The sequence below is a fragment of the Myiozetetes cayanensis genome, unplaced genomic scaffold (genome assembly GCF_022539395.1).
Source record: "Myiozetetes cayanensis isolate MyiCay16 unplaced genomic scaffold, myiCay2020 scf12, whole genome shotgun sequence".
In the NCBI taxonomy this organism is placed as follows: Eukaryota; Metazoa; Chordata; class Aves; order Passeriformes; family Tyrannidae; genus Myiozetetes; species Myiozetetes cayanensis.
Window position 1 is genome coordinate 30,351,465 of NW_026086826.1, and position 15,906 is coordinate 30,367,370.

The 15,906-nt window shown below is 46.3% G+C and overlaps 1 protein-coding gene across 1 annotated transcript in view; it reads left to right on the forward strand.

The window, feature by feature from the left end:
* Positions 1-15,906, forward strand: part of HMCN1 (hemicentin 1) — a 157,914-nt gene that overhangs the window by 91,910 nt on the left and 50,098 nt on the right. The window contains 11 exon segments of the mRNA XM_050306823.1: positions 323-445; positions 2,198-2,359; positions 3,008-3,289; positions 4,486-4,653; positions 7,353-7,466; positions 9,863-9,949; positions 10,326-10,517; positions 11,232-11,405; positions 12,358-12,471; positions 13,915-14,060; positions 15,659-15,809. Of these exon segments, the coding sequence (XP_050162780.1) occupies positions 323-445; positions 2,198-2,359; positions 3,008-3,289; positions 4,486-4,653; positions 7,353-7,466; positions 9,863-9,949; positions 10,326-10,517; positions 11,232-11,405; positions 12,358-12,471; positions 13,915-14,060; positions 15,659-15,809 (1,713 nt within the window).

Consider the following 15,906-nt stretch of genomic DNA (forward strand, 5'->3'; position numbering starts at 1 on the left):
ATGATCTCTGTAGGTTCCTGGCTGAGCCAGGCTCTCAGAGTTGGAGTCAGTGGACATAATTCCCCAGACCAGCTTTGTTCAGTGGAGCCCATTCAAAGTCAGCCCAAAATAAAGCCTGTGCGTGCAGCAGACCCTGGAAGCTGGAAGGATGGATGTAGTCATTCCCAAGGGTATATTCCCTACCAGGGCCTGGTTTGCACTGTCACCAGGAGCAGTGCTTCAGAGCTGAATGGGACGGTTTTTGGGGAGGGTCATGTGGGGTTTACTGCTGGCTGATAAGGTGCTGTTTCTAATGCTGCAATTGCTTGGCATTTCTTTGCAGTGTCCCCAAGTATTTCTGGCTCAGATGACAGCTCTCAGCTCACGGTCACTGAAGGGAGCTTGATAAACCTGATCTGTGAGTCCAGTGGCATCCCACCACCCAGTCTCACCTGGAAAAAGAATGGTGGGTAACTGTCCATTGTCTGTTTTATAAAGCCAGTGGGATAATTCTGACCTGAGGGTTATTCTTTTTCACTTGTGCACATTTTGGATGGTGCGTTCTGAGGAGCTAAAACATGCAGGGATCTACACGGTGCTGATGTGGAGTAAAATGAACTCCAGTAGCAGATTATTCCCTTCTCTCTAACTCACCTCTGCTTGGATTAGGTGTCACTGTTTCTGAAGGAGTGCAAGAGAAGCACAGTGCAGAGATTCCTGAACTGACACAGAAATGGACTGGGAAGGGTTTAACCTCTCTCCATGTATTTCTTTACCCCGGGGCGGCAGGACAGCAGCAAGGTGGTGGAAATACGTGATCTTTGAGGTCCCTTCGGACCTGAACCATTCTGAGATTGTAAGACTTGTTTGTGATCCCAGGCAGCAGGGCTGGGACTCACTGGGAAGCCCCGTGGAGTTGAGGGTCCCTGCCCTGTGATCCACTGCACAACAGACAGATTCTCTCAGTTGTTTTTAAATTGCAGCCAGGGTGTCCTGCCAAGTGACAAAATGCATCGAGTTGTAATTGCTTGGGGCTTTACTGAACCCTTTCTCTCATCCCATCCATGAGCAGTCTACACACCTTTTTGCTGTAGGGGTTAAGGTAACATTGCCAAACACCTTTTTATGAATTGCTAGACAAAAGCAGTTTTTTTACCGTGTTCTTTTAAACATGGACACTTCTGGAGACAGAATATAAAACAAAATAAGGTGTTGTACTCTTTTAGTGTGGTAATTCTTTTGTTATTAATCAATCTTGCCTAGATCTGTGTTTATTTAGACTGCACATTTCAGTGAGGTGTATATCTATACTTTAATTAATTTTGCCTCCTGGAAAGAACAGATTGTAATTACAAAACACTTTTTCTAGTGCATAATGTTTTCAGAGAAAATGAAATTTATCAAGTTCTTTTTAAACCCTGTCTCTTGGAAGCTAAAAAGGATTGTATGATACTTTCTAGCAGTTCATTGCAAGACCAGCACCTGTACACTTCAGTGGCAGGAAGGAGACTTAAAGCTGTAGGAAAGCCTGGAAAAGCAGTTAGAAAGGAGGAGTAGTAGATTTGTCAGCACATTTGACATTTGGTGCACTTCGTAGAGAAGATTTTAAATACACAAGAGGGAAATGAAGCTTGATCTTGTAAGAATTATCCGTGTCAGGTGCATTCCTTCTGTCAGCAAGACCCCTTGAATTTGGAGAGATGATTCATTCAGTCCTGGAGATGCGAGGTCTCCAGGACTGAAAAATCTGCTCAGAGAATGTGATGGTATTTTGTTGTCACATTTCTCGAGGATTTCCTGGGCAGAAAGCTGTGCACATGCCCTGTGTGACACACACACACACACACACACACACACAAGTGGGGTGAAAACTAAATCACATGTTTCTAGGCATTTGGCTGTGCTGAGTGAGACAATTCTGGACTGAAAAAGGAGTTACACTGTATTGAAAGTGCTGAACTTTGTGCTCAGTGGAGGTGAGTGAGTTGTGCTTTAGCTCAGGATGCTCTGGGCTGTGGAGTCCGCCGTTAACACGAGCAGTCCTTGGAATCTGCCTGGGTGAAGTTCCTGCTGTCTGGGAAAACTCTGACAGAGCAACTGTAAAATGGGCAACTCTGCAGTTCAGTCCTTTTGAAATGAGCCAGTGGACTTGACAGCACATGACACATTTGGTCCTTACCCTTTTCTGTGGTTGGATCTGAGAGAAGGTGTCTTGCAGGCTCTTCCCTGCTGCCGGAGCTGTCAGGAAGGGTGCGGGTGCTGTCTGGGGGCAGGCAGCTCCAGATTGCTATTGCTGACAAGTCTGATGCTGCATCTTACACCTGCATTGCTTCAAATGTTGCTGGGAGTGCCCAGAAGGAGTACGACCTGCAGGTGTACAGTAAGTACCAGGAAAATCCTGATCATATTTGCCAGTTCTGCAATAATGTTGTGGAAGTGTGGTCAGTGCAGGGATGTTGAGCTGCAGTGTTTTCAGAGACTGAGGGCTGGCTGTGGGACCATTTATGGGTAGTCAAGAAGAATGTTAAGTAATTAAAATTTTGGCAATCTGGACTCAGAGCGTGACCAAGACATTGCGTATCCCTGTTGCAAGTGCATGATTCCAGGGCTGTAACCTTTTAGGTAGCACGACGTTTCTTGTGTCCAAACTGCAGCAGTGATGGCAACTAGCTGAACTCAGATTTCCCTTTGTTCCCTTAGATTTTACTGTATTTTGGTCAGGAACAGAAGGAGGTATTTTGAAACAATCCCATGAAAAAGAAAATCTCCTCAAATCAGTAGGGGTTGACAGCATTTGGGGCTGTTGTTTTTGATTTAAGTTTTCTTCCTGTTTGCATTTTTAGAATTGCAGGTTAACATTTTAAAAAATCGTTTCTTTCTTCTGGGGTGGAAGGAGGGGAGAGGAGATTATTTGTGTGTTCTTGGCCGTGCTGATTGGGCAGACCCGCTTGTTATTCCGTTCAGGAGCAGGTGAAGACGCTCAGGTGTTGGTTCCTGTTGACCCTGTGCTGCGTTTGTTCTCCCACAGTTCGCCCGACCATCCTGAACAGCGGCCCGCAGGCAGCAGAAGTGGTGGTGGTGCAGGGAGGTGAAGTGTCGCTGGAGTGCGAGGCGCAGGGCGTCCCCGAGCCGGCGCTGAGGTGGCTGAAGGACGGGAGGCCCCTGGCTGATGGCGGGGACGTGCTGCTCCTGCGTGGGGGCCGCGTCCTGCGGCTGCCGCGAGCCCGGCTGGCCGACACCGGCCACTACCTCTGCGTGGCCTCCAACGCGGCCGGGCTGGCCGACAGCAAGTACCACCTCAGTGTGCACGGTGAGCCTGTGCCAGGGGCGGGGCCACAGGGACAGCTGCACCCACCCCAGGGTGTCCCAACAACAGCCGTGCAGCTCAGTGCATCTGTTGCAGGGGGGCAGTTCCACTCGCGGGCCACTGGTGCAGTTTCAAAGGCACTGTTACAAAAATCCAAATCCAATTTTGTAATTCCTGAATATTTTAAAATCTTACCACTCTCTCTGTTAAGATCAACCTACCCCCATTTGCTTCATCTCCCGAGGTAATCACGATCTGCTACGATTTTATATGATACTGGGGTGAGTGTTGTGGTGGAAGATGTTTAACTGTGGGAGACAAATTAAGGTTTGACCAAGACCACCCTGCTAGTGACCACTACCAGAGGGGTATTACCTGGGGACAGCCAGGATCACAGGGATCTAAGTATCAGGTTCTCTGATTTTACACAATCAGAACACTTTAAAATTGTACTTCCAGCTATAACTCATCAAATTGGACTGGTGGCATTGGTCAGAACATCACATTATCTTACAGCACCTGTAATGCTTTTGCAGGTGACCTTTTGCATTTCATCAGACATTGAATATTCATGTTTTACTCTGAGCACAGGAGTTCTTATTATTAAAAACAAGAGGCCAAAATTACTTACCAGTTTTATTCTTTGTTTTGAGTATTTGCTGTATTATCAAACTTTTGGGTAGTAAAGAGAAACTTCAAACCTCTTCAGTGCTGGAGGATATTGGTGAATTCTTGACCCCAGGCCTTATGTTCTGAAGTATGAACTGTAGAGCTGCTTCCAAAGTGAAAATGTTCTTATTCCTAGCAAAGAAAAGCTAAAGATTAATTTGTGGTAGTTATTTTAATAGGGGGTTGTTCTTTCCATGAGGAGATTCTGTCATAATTCCGTCAGTGTAGGAATTTTCCCCAGTATGTCATTTGATACTGGGAATTATAATTAGTGTAGGCTGGACAGGACTGCTATAACTGTTATTTGCTTTTAAGCCATAAAATAAAGGTGATAGATAGAATTTAAGTTTATTATTTCCATGTCACTACACAGTAAGAAATATTAATTTTATGTAACATTGAATGTCTCTGTTCTGTAGCTCCTCACGTGCCAAGCCTAACTTGGCTTCAGTGAATTATAGTTATGTTTTGTGAGCACAATTAATTTTGACTTGTTGTGAAGTGTGACTTTTCTTTGCTTTTTTCTGTAGTTCCCCCAAGTATTGCTGGTTACCTGCAGATGCCTGAGAACATCAGCGTTGTGGAGAAGAATCCCATCTCCCTGGTTTGTGAGGCCTCAGGAATTCCCTTGCCAGCAATAACGTGGCTCAAGGATGGATGGCCTGTCACCCTGAACAACTCGGTGCGAATCCTCTCAGGTACAAGAGCTGCAGTTATTTCAATAAAAAAGAAAAAGGGAAAGGACTGAAGGGCCCTCTGCATCTACACCTGAAAGGAGGAGGTCTGTTTATTAATCTGTAATGAGCAGGAAAGAAGAGAAATGGTTATTCAGTGCCAAGTTTTTACCTAAATAGGGTCAGATTGGCTAAATAGCTGAAAGTTGGTACCTACTTTAAGTGTATGGGCCAAAGAGTGGTGATGTTTGTGCTGTGACATGGACTGAGCCACAGCTTTGGCTGTTGGTGTTGTTAGTGCAGAAATAGGTCAGGTGGCAGCACCTCACTGTATTGGGAAGTGGGGTCCTTGCTTGGCAGCTGCACCGAGGTTAAAGGGTTGTGTTACAGGAGGAAACTGAGTTGTCAGCAGCCCCTGAGATGACAAACTGGGAACCAAGCAGGTGCCAACACATTTTGCTTTGCCTTCCCATGTGCTCAGGGATCAGCTTTATGGGAATGTGTAGGTGTCCCTGCCCGTGGCAGTTGGAACTAGATGATCTTTAAGGTCTCTTCCAACCCAAACCATTCCAGGATTCTGTGATTAAAGTATTTGGTGATAACTAAGATGTTTCTTTGAGCTTGGGTTTGCCACTCACAGCTAAAAATCTCATGAATATAAGTTTTGATGGAGTTTCTGATACTCTGGCATAGCCACCGTGCAAAGCCAAGCCATCCTGCAGCGTGAACTCAAAAGGCAGGTAGCGGAGCTGGAAGTTGTTTAGGAGCTCAGCTGAGACTGAATTTGAAGCTGAAATGTTTCGGGATGTTTTAATCAATGGGACTTTTAATGTTGCATATAGTCCTGCCCTCTGCTTTCCCATTTTTACATACAGCACGTGGAGAAGGAGTGGGGTGTGATTGTTATCCATATAAACCTGGCAGTGGGAGCTGGCTGCGTTCCTCCTTGTGTGAAGTTGCCATCAACACAAATAACATCTTCTGGGCTTGATTGTTTGTGTCCTGTCTGTGGGTTTCTACACCCACACCACAATCACCACCCGAATCACAGGTCGGGAGGGGGACAGAGAAAAGGCTGTTCATCATCTCTGGATTTTGGCTGCTGGGGGAGGGGAAACACACCAGGACCCGGCTTTGTTTGCCAGCAAACCTTGTGCTTCAGAAAACTACACAATGCGGGAGTGAAGTGTAACCAACATGGCACTTGGACCTTTATTTGTGCTTGTACAAGCGTTAAAAACAACAAAAATCCTCCTCTTCTACTAATTTAGGAGTTCAATACCTTGCCAAACCAAGGTTTTGGTTCTGTTGATTGAAAACATACTTGGCATTGCAGATAATTTCAATGTGTGGACACAACGCTGGCAACTTATAGTCAGCTAATTCTGATCACAGAGTCTCCTGAGCTGGAAGGGACCCACAGGGATCATCGAACCCAGCCCCTGGCCCTGCACAGACACCCCAGCTCTCCCACCCTGTCCTTGAGATCATCGTGCAGATACCCATGTTTCATTTTGGTGATCCTTCCTGCCTGTCCTCTAGGGAAAAAAGAGGAAAAACATTCGCTGTTGCCCACCTGCTTTCCGTGCAGCCCCTGCCCTAAGCTGCACACTGACTTTAGGAAGGAGAGAAGCTTTAATTGAACTAAATATATAAAATCCTGGGCTGTCTCAGCACTGGGGACCTGGGTGTGTTGTGCTGTGTGATACCAGGGCAAGCCCCAGTCTCCTGCAGGCAGGTACCTGCTTCATTTTGTGGCTTCTGGGGCCTTTTCAGGGGGTGGATGGGAGAAGGGATCAGGGAGATGTGAGGCTGGAAGAACTGAGCCTTCCAGGCAGAATTCCTTGGGCAGAGGCACATCCATTAACCAGCCCCGCAGTTTCTTCCTTCCAAGCGCCTGAGCAGGAGCATCATTTCCTGGGCTCTGTCCCACCAGTGAGCCCTGTGGATATCCACAGGCAGGGGATACCCATTTAGGATGTGGGGTATGGTGTGGGAATGCTAATGGCAGAGCTGCTGACCAGAAACTGGGAAAGGCTGCAGGCTGGCCACCGCCTTTGTTTTCACACTCAATGCTCCCTGAGGTTTGTTTTGCTGTTCTGCCGAAAAAAGGAGAGAGAAGTTACTGTGCCACGGCAAAGCAGGGATACTCCTGGTCCTTTGGTCAAACATGCTTGCAAATGATATTCCTTTTAAACTAACATATCTGTGCAAAGGTGACCTGACAACTGCTCTGCCACAGTGTTAAAAGGAATCTGTTATTTTAAACCATTAGATGTAAACCAGTGCTGTTATTACCTGTTATTATTATTGATGGCCCAATTAATGCAAGTGCTGGAAGGGAGGAGTGGAATTTTGTTCCTCACTTACACATGTGAAAATATCTTTAAGGCATTTATAACATTAAGTGTTTATAAAAATAAGTTTATCTTTATGTGTAGACACCCCCCCTCCCGATGAGGCTTTATTATTTTTCCTGTATATTCCTGTAGATTCTCAGTGTATAGCCAAGCACTCATGTGAACGACAGTCCTGCTGAAACACCGTGTCCTGTCCCAGTTTCCTGCTCAGAAGTCCGGGCACAAATCCTTGATGGTGTCTGCGATCCACGAGTTCCGTGGGTGGGCGGTTTGGGTGGGCTGAGAGGAGCGGGCTGTTTGCTGTGGAACGTGCTGTGAGGCTGGCAGAGCAGGGCCGTGACGCTGTCCCGTCTGGGTCCCCAGGAGGCCACACGCTGCGCCTGAGCGCCGTGGGCGCGGCCGACGCGGGGCGATACACGTGTGTGCTGAGCAACGCTGCGGGGAGGGCCAGCAAGGACTTCCAACTCTCCGTCCTGGGTGAGTACAGCGGCTCGGGCACGGCACCGCAGCCTGTGTGCACGCTAACGAGGAGGTCTCCTCTGTACTCTGCCGGTACTTCAAAAATGTTAAGCCCAAACTGGCGTCCTGAAGGGACAAAATAAGTGAATTTGATGCCGTGGATGGAAAATTAGGTTGTACAGAGAAGTTTCTTCTACATAGAGTCATAGAATCCCAGAATGGCTTGGCTTGGAAGGGACATTAAAAAACATCCCATTCCACTCCGTGCCATGGGCAGGGACACCTTCCACTAAACCAGGTTGCTCCAAGCTGGCCTTGGACACTTTCCAGGGCTGGGGCAGCAACAGCTTCTCTGGGCAATCTGTGCCATGGCCTCCCCACCCTCACAGGAAGAATTCTTTCCCAATATCCCATCTAACCCTGCCCTCTGGCGGTGGGAAGCCTTGTCCAGAGTCCCTCTGCAGCAGTCTTGGAGCCCTTTTAGGCACTGGAAGGCACTCTAAGGTCACCCCAGATTTTTCTCTTCTCCAGGATCAGCAATCCCAACTCTAATACAGTGCAAACCTTCAGTCAGTAGAGCCTTTGGTATGACAAAGGATACAGACCAGTGGGTTAGGGGGTGATCCTGCTGACATATTTAGGCTAGGAGTGGTCCAGCAGGCTCTTTAGAGGCTATTTGGAACCATGATTGTGTAATTTGGCCACATTGTTTAGTTTTAAAAAACAGTATGTTTCCCAGAAAACACAACTTTTTGTTTTAGTAACTATTTGTTGTTTTTATCAGCAACTCTTAGGCCCGATGCAGGTTGTCTTACAGCATTTCTGTGTATGACTTTGTTGTAAGTTTCTTCTCCCTGAGGTGCTGAGCACCACCAGCCCCCCTTGCCTTCAGCTGACTCGGGCACAGTCAACCCGTACTTGATAACTCCCAGTCATGTCAGTTCATGTTTATTTGATGAGCTCATGGAAGTGTAAGTGTGGTAGAATGGAAGAGATGGATAAACACTGGAGAGCATTCATTGTCTGACTGTTTTCTTTGGAGGGTTTTAGTAGCAGGGTGTTCTTGAGGGTTCTGGGAACCTCTATTGCATAGGCTTTGTTTGCCTTGAAGAAAAATGCTTAGTGAAGCTGATTTCAAGTGGAAAATTCCATTGTTCAGTCTTCTCTTCCCTCCCCCCAAAATTCCTTTGTCCTTCAAGAGGAAAGTTACTGGAATGTGGGCTGATGGTGGCACAGAAACCTCACCACCTCACTGTCAGTGGTAACTGTACAGGGACATGGCCAGGGATTCTCTAGATTGTTAGAGGAGGAGCAACAGTTTGCAGGGAGAGCTTGGTGTAATAAGCACAATATTTATATATTTGAAAAAGGTTTGATGTGACTTTGCCATGTTTTTGAAATTCGTATGTATTTACATATTACTGTATTATTTTGGGGCCAAAGCATGAGTTGCTATGTTTGTTTGTGAATAGTAACATTTGGCTCAACTTAAGTCCTTAACTTCAGGATTTTAAGTTATATTTTGCCCTATCTGTTTCCTTCACTCCAGTCTGAACCCTTCATAAGTATCAGAAATCTGGTGTAACATTTTTCTCTGTTGACAGTGAATTCTGCATATTCCCAAGATTCTTATTTTTATAAAACTTTGGCTTCCAACACACTGTTTGATCACAAATACACTGCAGAATGTATTTTAATTCTTCTCCTTTTAGGTCTTCTATCTATGAAAGTTTGCGTTTTGTAGGGTTATTAAAGTATAAATCTGCCTCCTTAGCGTGGCATTTTTGTTAACAAACTTCCCCAAATCCCATGGAGACTGAGCTTGCTTCCTTCTAAGCCTCCTTTTCAACCTCTTATGTTCCCTACCTGCTTTGATTTGTAGTGCCACTTTCTTTTGGCCTGAATCTCCTGATGCCTCTATTTGAAAGAAATAGCTGATCTCAGCTGTTTAACACCACACCTGTCCTTCCCCATCCAAAAACACATGTTGACCAGGATTACTTGGGAATGTCATCCAGGTCAACCATACAGTAAGAGTTGTCTTTCCTGGAGCTGGCTGTTATGAGGGGGGGATAGGTATTTTAAGGGTTTTATCTTCCATTTCCCTAGGGAAAGGTAATTTGTAGCACAGCAAGGTGCCCTTAGACCTACATAGTTTGTTTATTCCTGCATGGAATTAGCTGTATTTGCATAAAACATAGGTGTGCCTTTACACAGCATCCACTTGTTGGGAATCTGTTGTATTGCTCTTTGTTTTTTATGACAGTTACTGTACAACCAGACACAAACAGTGGGTTTGTTTTCCACATCCTGGATTCTCAGGCTGATCCTTCATACCAGGATCATCAGGCAGCCTGTTGTGTTTAAATGTCGCATGTGACACTTGCTGCTGTTGTGTTCCTGCCTGTTTGCAGTGCCTCCAGGGATCGTGGGGGAGAACAAACTGGAGGATGTGAAAGTGAAAGAGAAACACAGAGTTACCCTGACCTGTGAAGTGACAGGTAAAAGAACACTCTATTATCTTTGCTCATCAAACCCATGGTGTCCCTCACTTTTGGTGCTGAACAGCATCTTCTTAATGGAATTTTCATTGGAGTGGAATTTTTAAATCTCAGGTTTAACCCTGGTGCTTAGAGCAGGACTAAGCACTCCTTGTAAAGGTTGTATAAAATGGAACCAAGAGGGTAGTTACTGTGGTATTTCTTCTCCAAAAGCCTGTGGAATTTCAGAGGAGGTTCAAAGTCTTCAGAATGCGTGTTCCAAAACGTCTCCCCACAGAGTGTGTTTTAAAAGGACACCTGAAGCTGTATTTTTGTGTTTCTCAGCAATCTTGGATAGCCTGGAGGTTATATTTGCCGCTTTCTTTCCTGCCCTAAGGGAACCCTGTGCCGCAGATCAGCTGGCTGAAGGATGGGCAGCCTGTGGCTGAGGATGGAGAGCACCGGGTTCTGTCTGGGGGGCGTTTGCTGCAGATCTCCAATGCCCAGGTCACAGACACCGGACGATACACCTGTGTGGCCTCCAACGCTGCCGGGGACAGGAGTAAAACCTACAGCCTGAACGTGCTGGGTAAGGACCTGGGCTGGCTCCTGCCAGCAACAGCCATCTCAGGAGGAAAGATAATCCCGCTGGAGTTCGGTACTGCTTTACTGACAGCAATGTGAAGTCACCTGTCGGCAGTGAAAACTGTGTAGCTTAGTAACTGATAAGTGATAGTGGTTCCATAGAAGCACCAGTGCTGTGCCTCAGACAGTACAGAGCTGGAAAACAGGCAACCAGAATAGGATATCATCCCTATGGAACGGGCAGGACAGCACATTGGCTTATTGTAAGTCTAGGAAGGAACATCTGAAGAGCCCTTCAGATTGTGATCTCTGCAAAAGAGCTGAAACCATCTGCAGTTCTCTTCGTTTTTTCCATGAGGGCTATTGCACAACCAAGAGCAAACAATGGCGAGTTTGTTTTCCACAGCCTGGTTTCCCAGGCTCATCCCTCCTCCCGGGATCATCAAGCAGCAGCTCTGCCAGCTGCTGCACAAGGAGTGGTGGGTGGATTCCTGGTGACCTGTGCTTGACAAAGGAAGAGGGGGATGGATTGCACTGACTTGGCATCACTGCTGAGTTCAGGACAAAACATTAAAGCAGCTGAGTGTTGTCTGCCCCTGGGTTTCAGTGCTCCTGGTAGGAATGCCTCCCAGCTTGCTGAGGCTGCAGCCAGATTCGTAGACTGACCAAGGACCAGAAAATTGGCTGGTCAGAGAAGTTAATGATTTGTTGTTCCTAGTGGCTCCAAGCATCGTGGGTGCAGACAGCCAAGGGAATGCAGAAGGTGTCACCGTCATCCTCAACAGCCCCACCTCCCTGCTCTGTGAGGCTTATTCCTACCCTCCAGCTACAATCACCTGGCTGAAGGATGGCAGTCCCTTAGAATCCAACAGAAATATCCGCATTCTGCCAGGTAAACTTCTTGTTGTTATTGAGAAATAGCATTACATGTTATTCTTTTAGTGTTTTGTTTTCTGCTAGAGACTACTGTGAAAAATCAAAGGATATATTTCTTTTAAGTGCGATGCACAGGCACAGGTTGCCCAGAGAAGCTGTGGCTGCCCCAGCCCTGGAAATGTCCCAGGCCAGGTTGGACAGGGCTTGGAACAACCTGGGCTGGTGGAAGGTGTCCCTGCTCAGAGCAGGGGGTGGAACTGGGTGATTTTTAAGGTCCCTTCCTACCCAAATAATTTTGTGAATCTATGTTTGTACTTTTGTAGCACTTCCCATTCCAGTATTTTTAAGTGGTTCACAATTAACTGATTATTTATTTGTATTTTATTTGTTCTCAGGTATTTATTCTTTTGTTCCATAAAGCCAAGTGATGGCAAAATTCATATGAGTTAATAATGAATATAAATAACTTGCAACTAAGTGTGGAAATTAGAGCGACAAAGGTATAAATGACAACATGAGTAAACAGAAGGAGGTGGCATTTTTCTAGGTGATTAATAGTTGACCATTTTAAATTTGTGGAGTAACTCTTGCCTTGGCATATCCATGGAGGTGCAAAACCAGAACAAGCTTCACCGGTAACACTGGAGTAATGTAGATGAGCAGGTACTTTAGCCTTGTTAGCTACAAGTGCTCAGAGGAAGAATGAACCCTGTCTAAATATCTTCAAGGAGTTTCGTGTACAGAACTGCGTTAACAGATTTTCCAGGAATCTGTAAACAACAGGAGCTGTGATCCACAGCACTTCCCTGAACTATGCACTCCTTTGGTACACATGGTGGTAAGCAGACAGGGTTTCCTGCTCATCTAAGGGCACAGTTTGGACCAAAGGGTTGGGAATACGCTGCAGAAAGTATTTAAATAATTGGGAAGCAGAGAAGGTGCTGTTAAAGCTTGGTGTCTCTTGGCAGGTGGGAGAACCCTGCAGATCTTGAGTGCCCAGGAGGACAGTGCTGGCACATACACCTGTACAGCCACCAATGAGGCTGGAGAGACCTCAAAGGACTATGAAGTGAAAGTCCACGGTATGGAAATACTTGGTGGTTGTTGTTGTTTTGTTCTGGGGTTTTCTTTCATTCTTCCATTTCCCCTCTTGCACTGTTCCTGTCCTGATGAATACCAAGTTTTCTGTTAGTGGCTTTGTTCAGCAAACATCTGCACTGGCCCATGGCATTGCTGGAGGAGAACCACTGGAAAAGTTGGCTGTTGTATCCTTTGCAATGCTGCTGTGGGCTAAAAACCTTTGTCCCACCCAGGGGAGGATGTGTAAGAAACACCCAACTGCAGTTTCTTCTGGAACACTTTTTTTGGTACTGATTCTCAGATCAGACCAGTGCAGCACAATGGGAGATGTGAGCAGAGATCCTCCTGAGCACAGGAACTGTTTTAGAAAAACGATAGGGGAGGGGACCCATAACACCTATTGGGAAACTTTCCTCAGTAAGGTAAAACAGGAGGATACTATTTTTATATCCTTCCATAAAATTCCATATGCACAAAAGCTTTCCCTTGCCAGGCTTCCTGTCAGCACGTTGTCCTTTAGCATCTGTGCCTAATACACAATTTTAATGCTCAAACTCTTCATTATGAACTCAATCAAGCATGATTTTTACCCTTTTTTTTTTTTTTTTTTTTTTTAAATTTCCTAGTCTGAGTTGGAGTTGGTTTGCCCCCTTACAGTAACCATATTGTTACTTTAATTACACTAAGTCCCTAATAAGGCCTCATTGGATTTGGAATAATGAGAAGATGACAAAAGAGTTCATTATTGAAGCATAGCTATGTAGCAGTGTAAAGCCCCTCCAGCCCCAAATGCCATTGCAACTGTCAGTTATTACTGTTCTGTAAGCATTAGGGAGAATTTAAAATTTCCCATTGGAAAAAAAAAAAAGAGTGGAAAATGCTTTGAAAGCATTTAAAATAATTTAAACAATATTATGAGACCGAACTGGGGGGTAGCTGAACAGTTTTGAAATGTTCTGGTTTCCTTCTGATTCAGAAGGAAACAACATTTTGCAACACTGGGATTTCAGTGGAGTGGAAATGTTGGGTTTTGACCAGCTACTTTGAGCGTGGACTTCAGTTCAAACATATGTTTCTGGGAATATTAGTTTCCATTAAAATGCTTTTTAATGATGACAATAGCCTGAACTTTATGACATTCAAGCCAGGCACGAAATAAAGTGCTGTAGTTAGGTAGGCTGTAGTCAGGTTTGCATGTTTAAAAGTGTTGAACAGTTTTATATATTCTTATGTATAATAAATGTGCTAAAAATGGTTGAAAATACATACACACATATATCTTTATATATATAAAAGTAAGAATTTGGCTTTGGGTAAGAGGCAGTTTATGTCAGGGATCTTGCTTTCCCTGAGGTTATCATCCAGACATTCCCTTTGTCTGGTTAATTCTGAAATGCTGCAGCAGACAGTAAGTCAGGACAGTCTCTCCCTTTGTTTTTGTGCAGTTCCCCCCACCATTACCAGAGGGGATGTCTCAGGGACAGGGCTCTCTCCCAAGGAAGTGAAGATCAAAGTGAACCACAGCCTGACCCTGGAGTGTGAAGCTCAGGCCGTTCCTGCTGCTGCCATCAGCTGGTACAAGGATGGACAGGTCAGTCACAAACTTCCTTCCCTCCCAGGGGGATTTTGTACAGACACAGTTTGTATTCCCTGTCTCTGTTAATGAACAACCAGGGGGTGTAGCAGCTCACTGGCACTTCCCACCCTCCTGCTAGCAGCATCACCCCTCACACATCTTGGGGTGTTTGCTGTGGGCCAGACCTCTGCCAATCCACATCCTTGGTTTTTTTTGGGTGCCTGGCAGTGCCCTGAGACACCAGTGCTGGAGTTCTCAGGCCTTGCACTGGCCTGTGCTATAAAAGGGTGGGCACTGCGTGGCAGGAGCATCCCACGTATGACCACGAGTCCCTTGGCTGTTGTGTAAAGCCCCAAAGGCCGTGTTACAGATGGTTTGCTCAAGTGCTACCCTTGCAGAAGTTGCAGAGAACCTCCCACTTGGTCCTGGCAGAGCTGACAAAGCCACAAGAGCGTGTGGCCCCTCGCGAGGGCGAGGCGCGGTTCCTGCCGCACACTGCGGCGTGAGGGGAGCGGCACAGCTGGGGAGGGCAGGGCCACAAGGCCCCCTCAAACTCGGGGTAAGGACAGAAAGAAACAGTGCAACTCCTCTAGAAAGGAGAGTGTAATCTCTTGCTTTAGCTGTTCTTGGTAAGGCAATCATCGTGAACCAGCAATTCCTGGATTTCCCAAGCACGTGGAAACAGCCTGGAGTCACAGGGAGGGTGTGTGTACACCCTCGGGTTCATTTGAGCATGCACTGTAATTCCGGGATCTCCTGGGAGTACTGAATCGATTGCCACAGAAAAATGATGTTGGAGGGGTTGAGAGGTCCCTAAAAGCAGTGACTCTCCACGGCTGGCTGCAGCTGGCACAGCAGCTGCTTCTCCTTAGGCTGCCCCGGCTTGATGGCTTTCACTCCCATCATGGACGGAATTAACTGTCTCCTGCAGGCTGGCAGTTCAGTGCCAGCTCCACAACCATGGAAATAGGGGATCCTGGAATGGACCTTACAGCTCATCCAGTTCCAACCCCTGCCCCGGGCAGGGACACCTTCCACTAGCCCAGGTTGCTGAGGTAGATGGGCACTCCTGAGGTGTCCTGTTTTCAACCCTGGGAGATGGGCTGTGTTAGAGCAGTCCCTGCTGTCCGTGTGCTGTGCCTTAGGGACACTAACACCCAGTCCTGTGTCTCTGTGCTGCTGCTCTGTCCTTTCATGCTCATGCCATGTCCTTGCTGGGCAGCAGATCCAGTAGGGTGAGTCACATACAGTTGTTCACCTCACAGAACACTGGTGGTTTTCCACATGTAGATTTTCCATCAGCTCATTGACTTGGCCAGTGAGTTCAAGGGTTGGATCAGCCTGATTTAATCCAATGCCAGGAGAGCCCTGATGGGGATGACATCCCTCCTCAGCAACATCTTAACTGGGGTCAGGAGTGATGTAAACCCCCCTCCTTGGGCAGACCAGCCACCACAGTCAGGGTGAAGATGCAGTTTCTGACAACCATGAAACAAAAATTGCCTCCAGGACCTTGAAGCTTGATCAAGTTTACTCATATTACTACCACAAATATGGCTATTTCTAGTGTGTGTTTTGCTAGGTATTAATTTTCATATAAAATCCCATTACAGCCACTTATGGCAGATGCCCATGTCCTGATCCAGGCCAGTGGCCAAACTCTGCACATCAGGGAGGCCCAGGTGTCCGACACTGGGCGTTACACGTGTCTGGCATCCAACATTGCTGGGGAGGATGAGCTGGAGTTTGATGTCAATATACAAGGTGAAAAGAGAATCAAATTCTTCCGGTAACCTCCTTTTCTAATCTTCTGGGATGCTGGAATTTATAGTTTTATATCCTTTACACCTGTTTGGTCTAA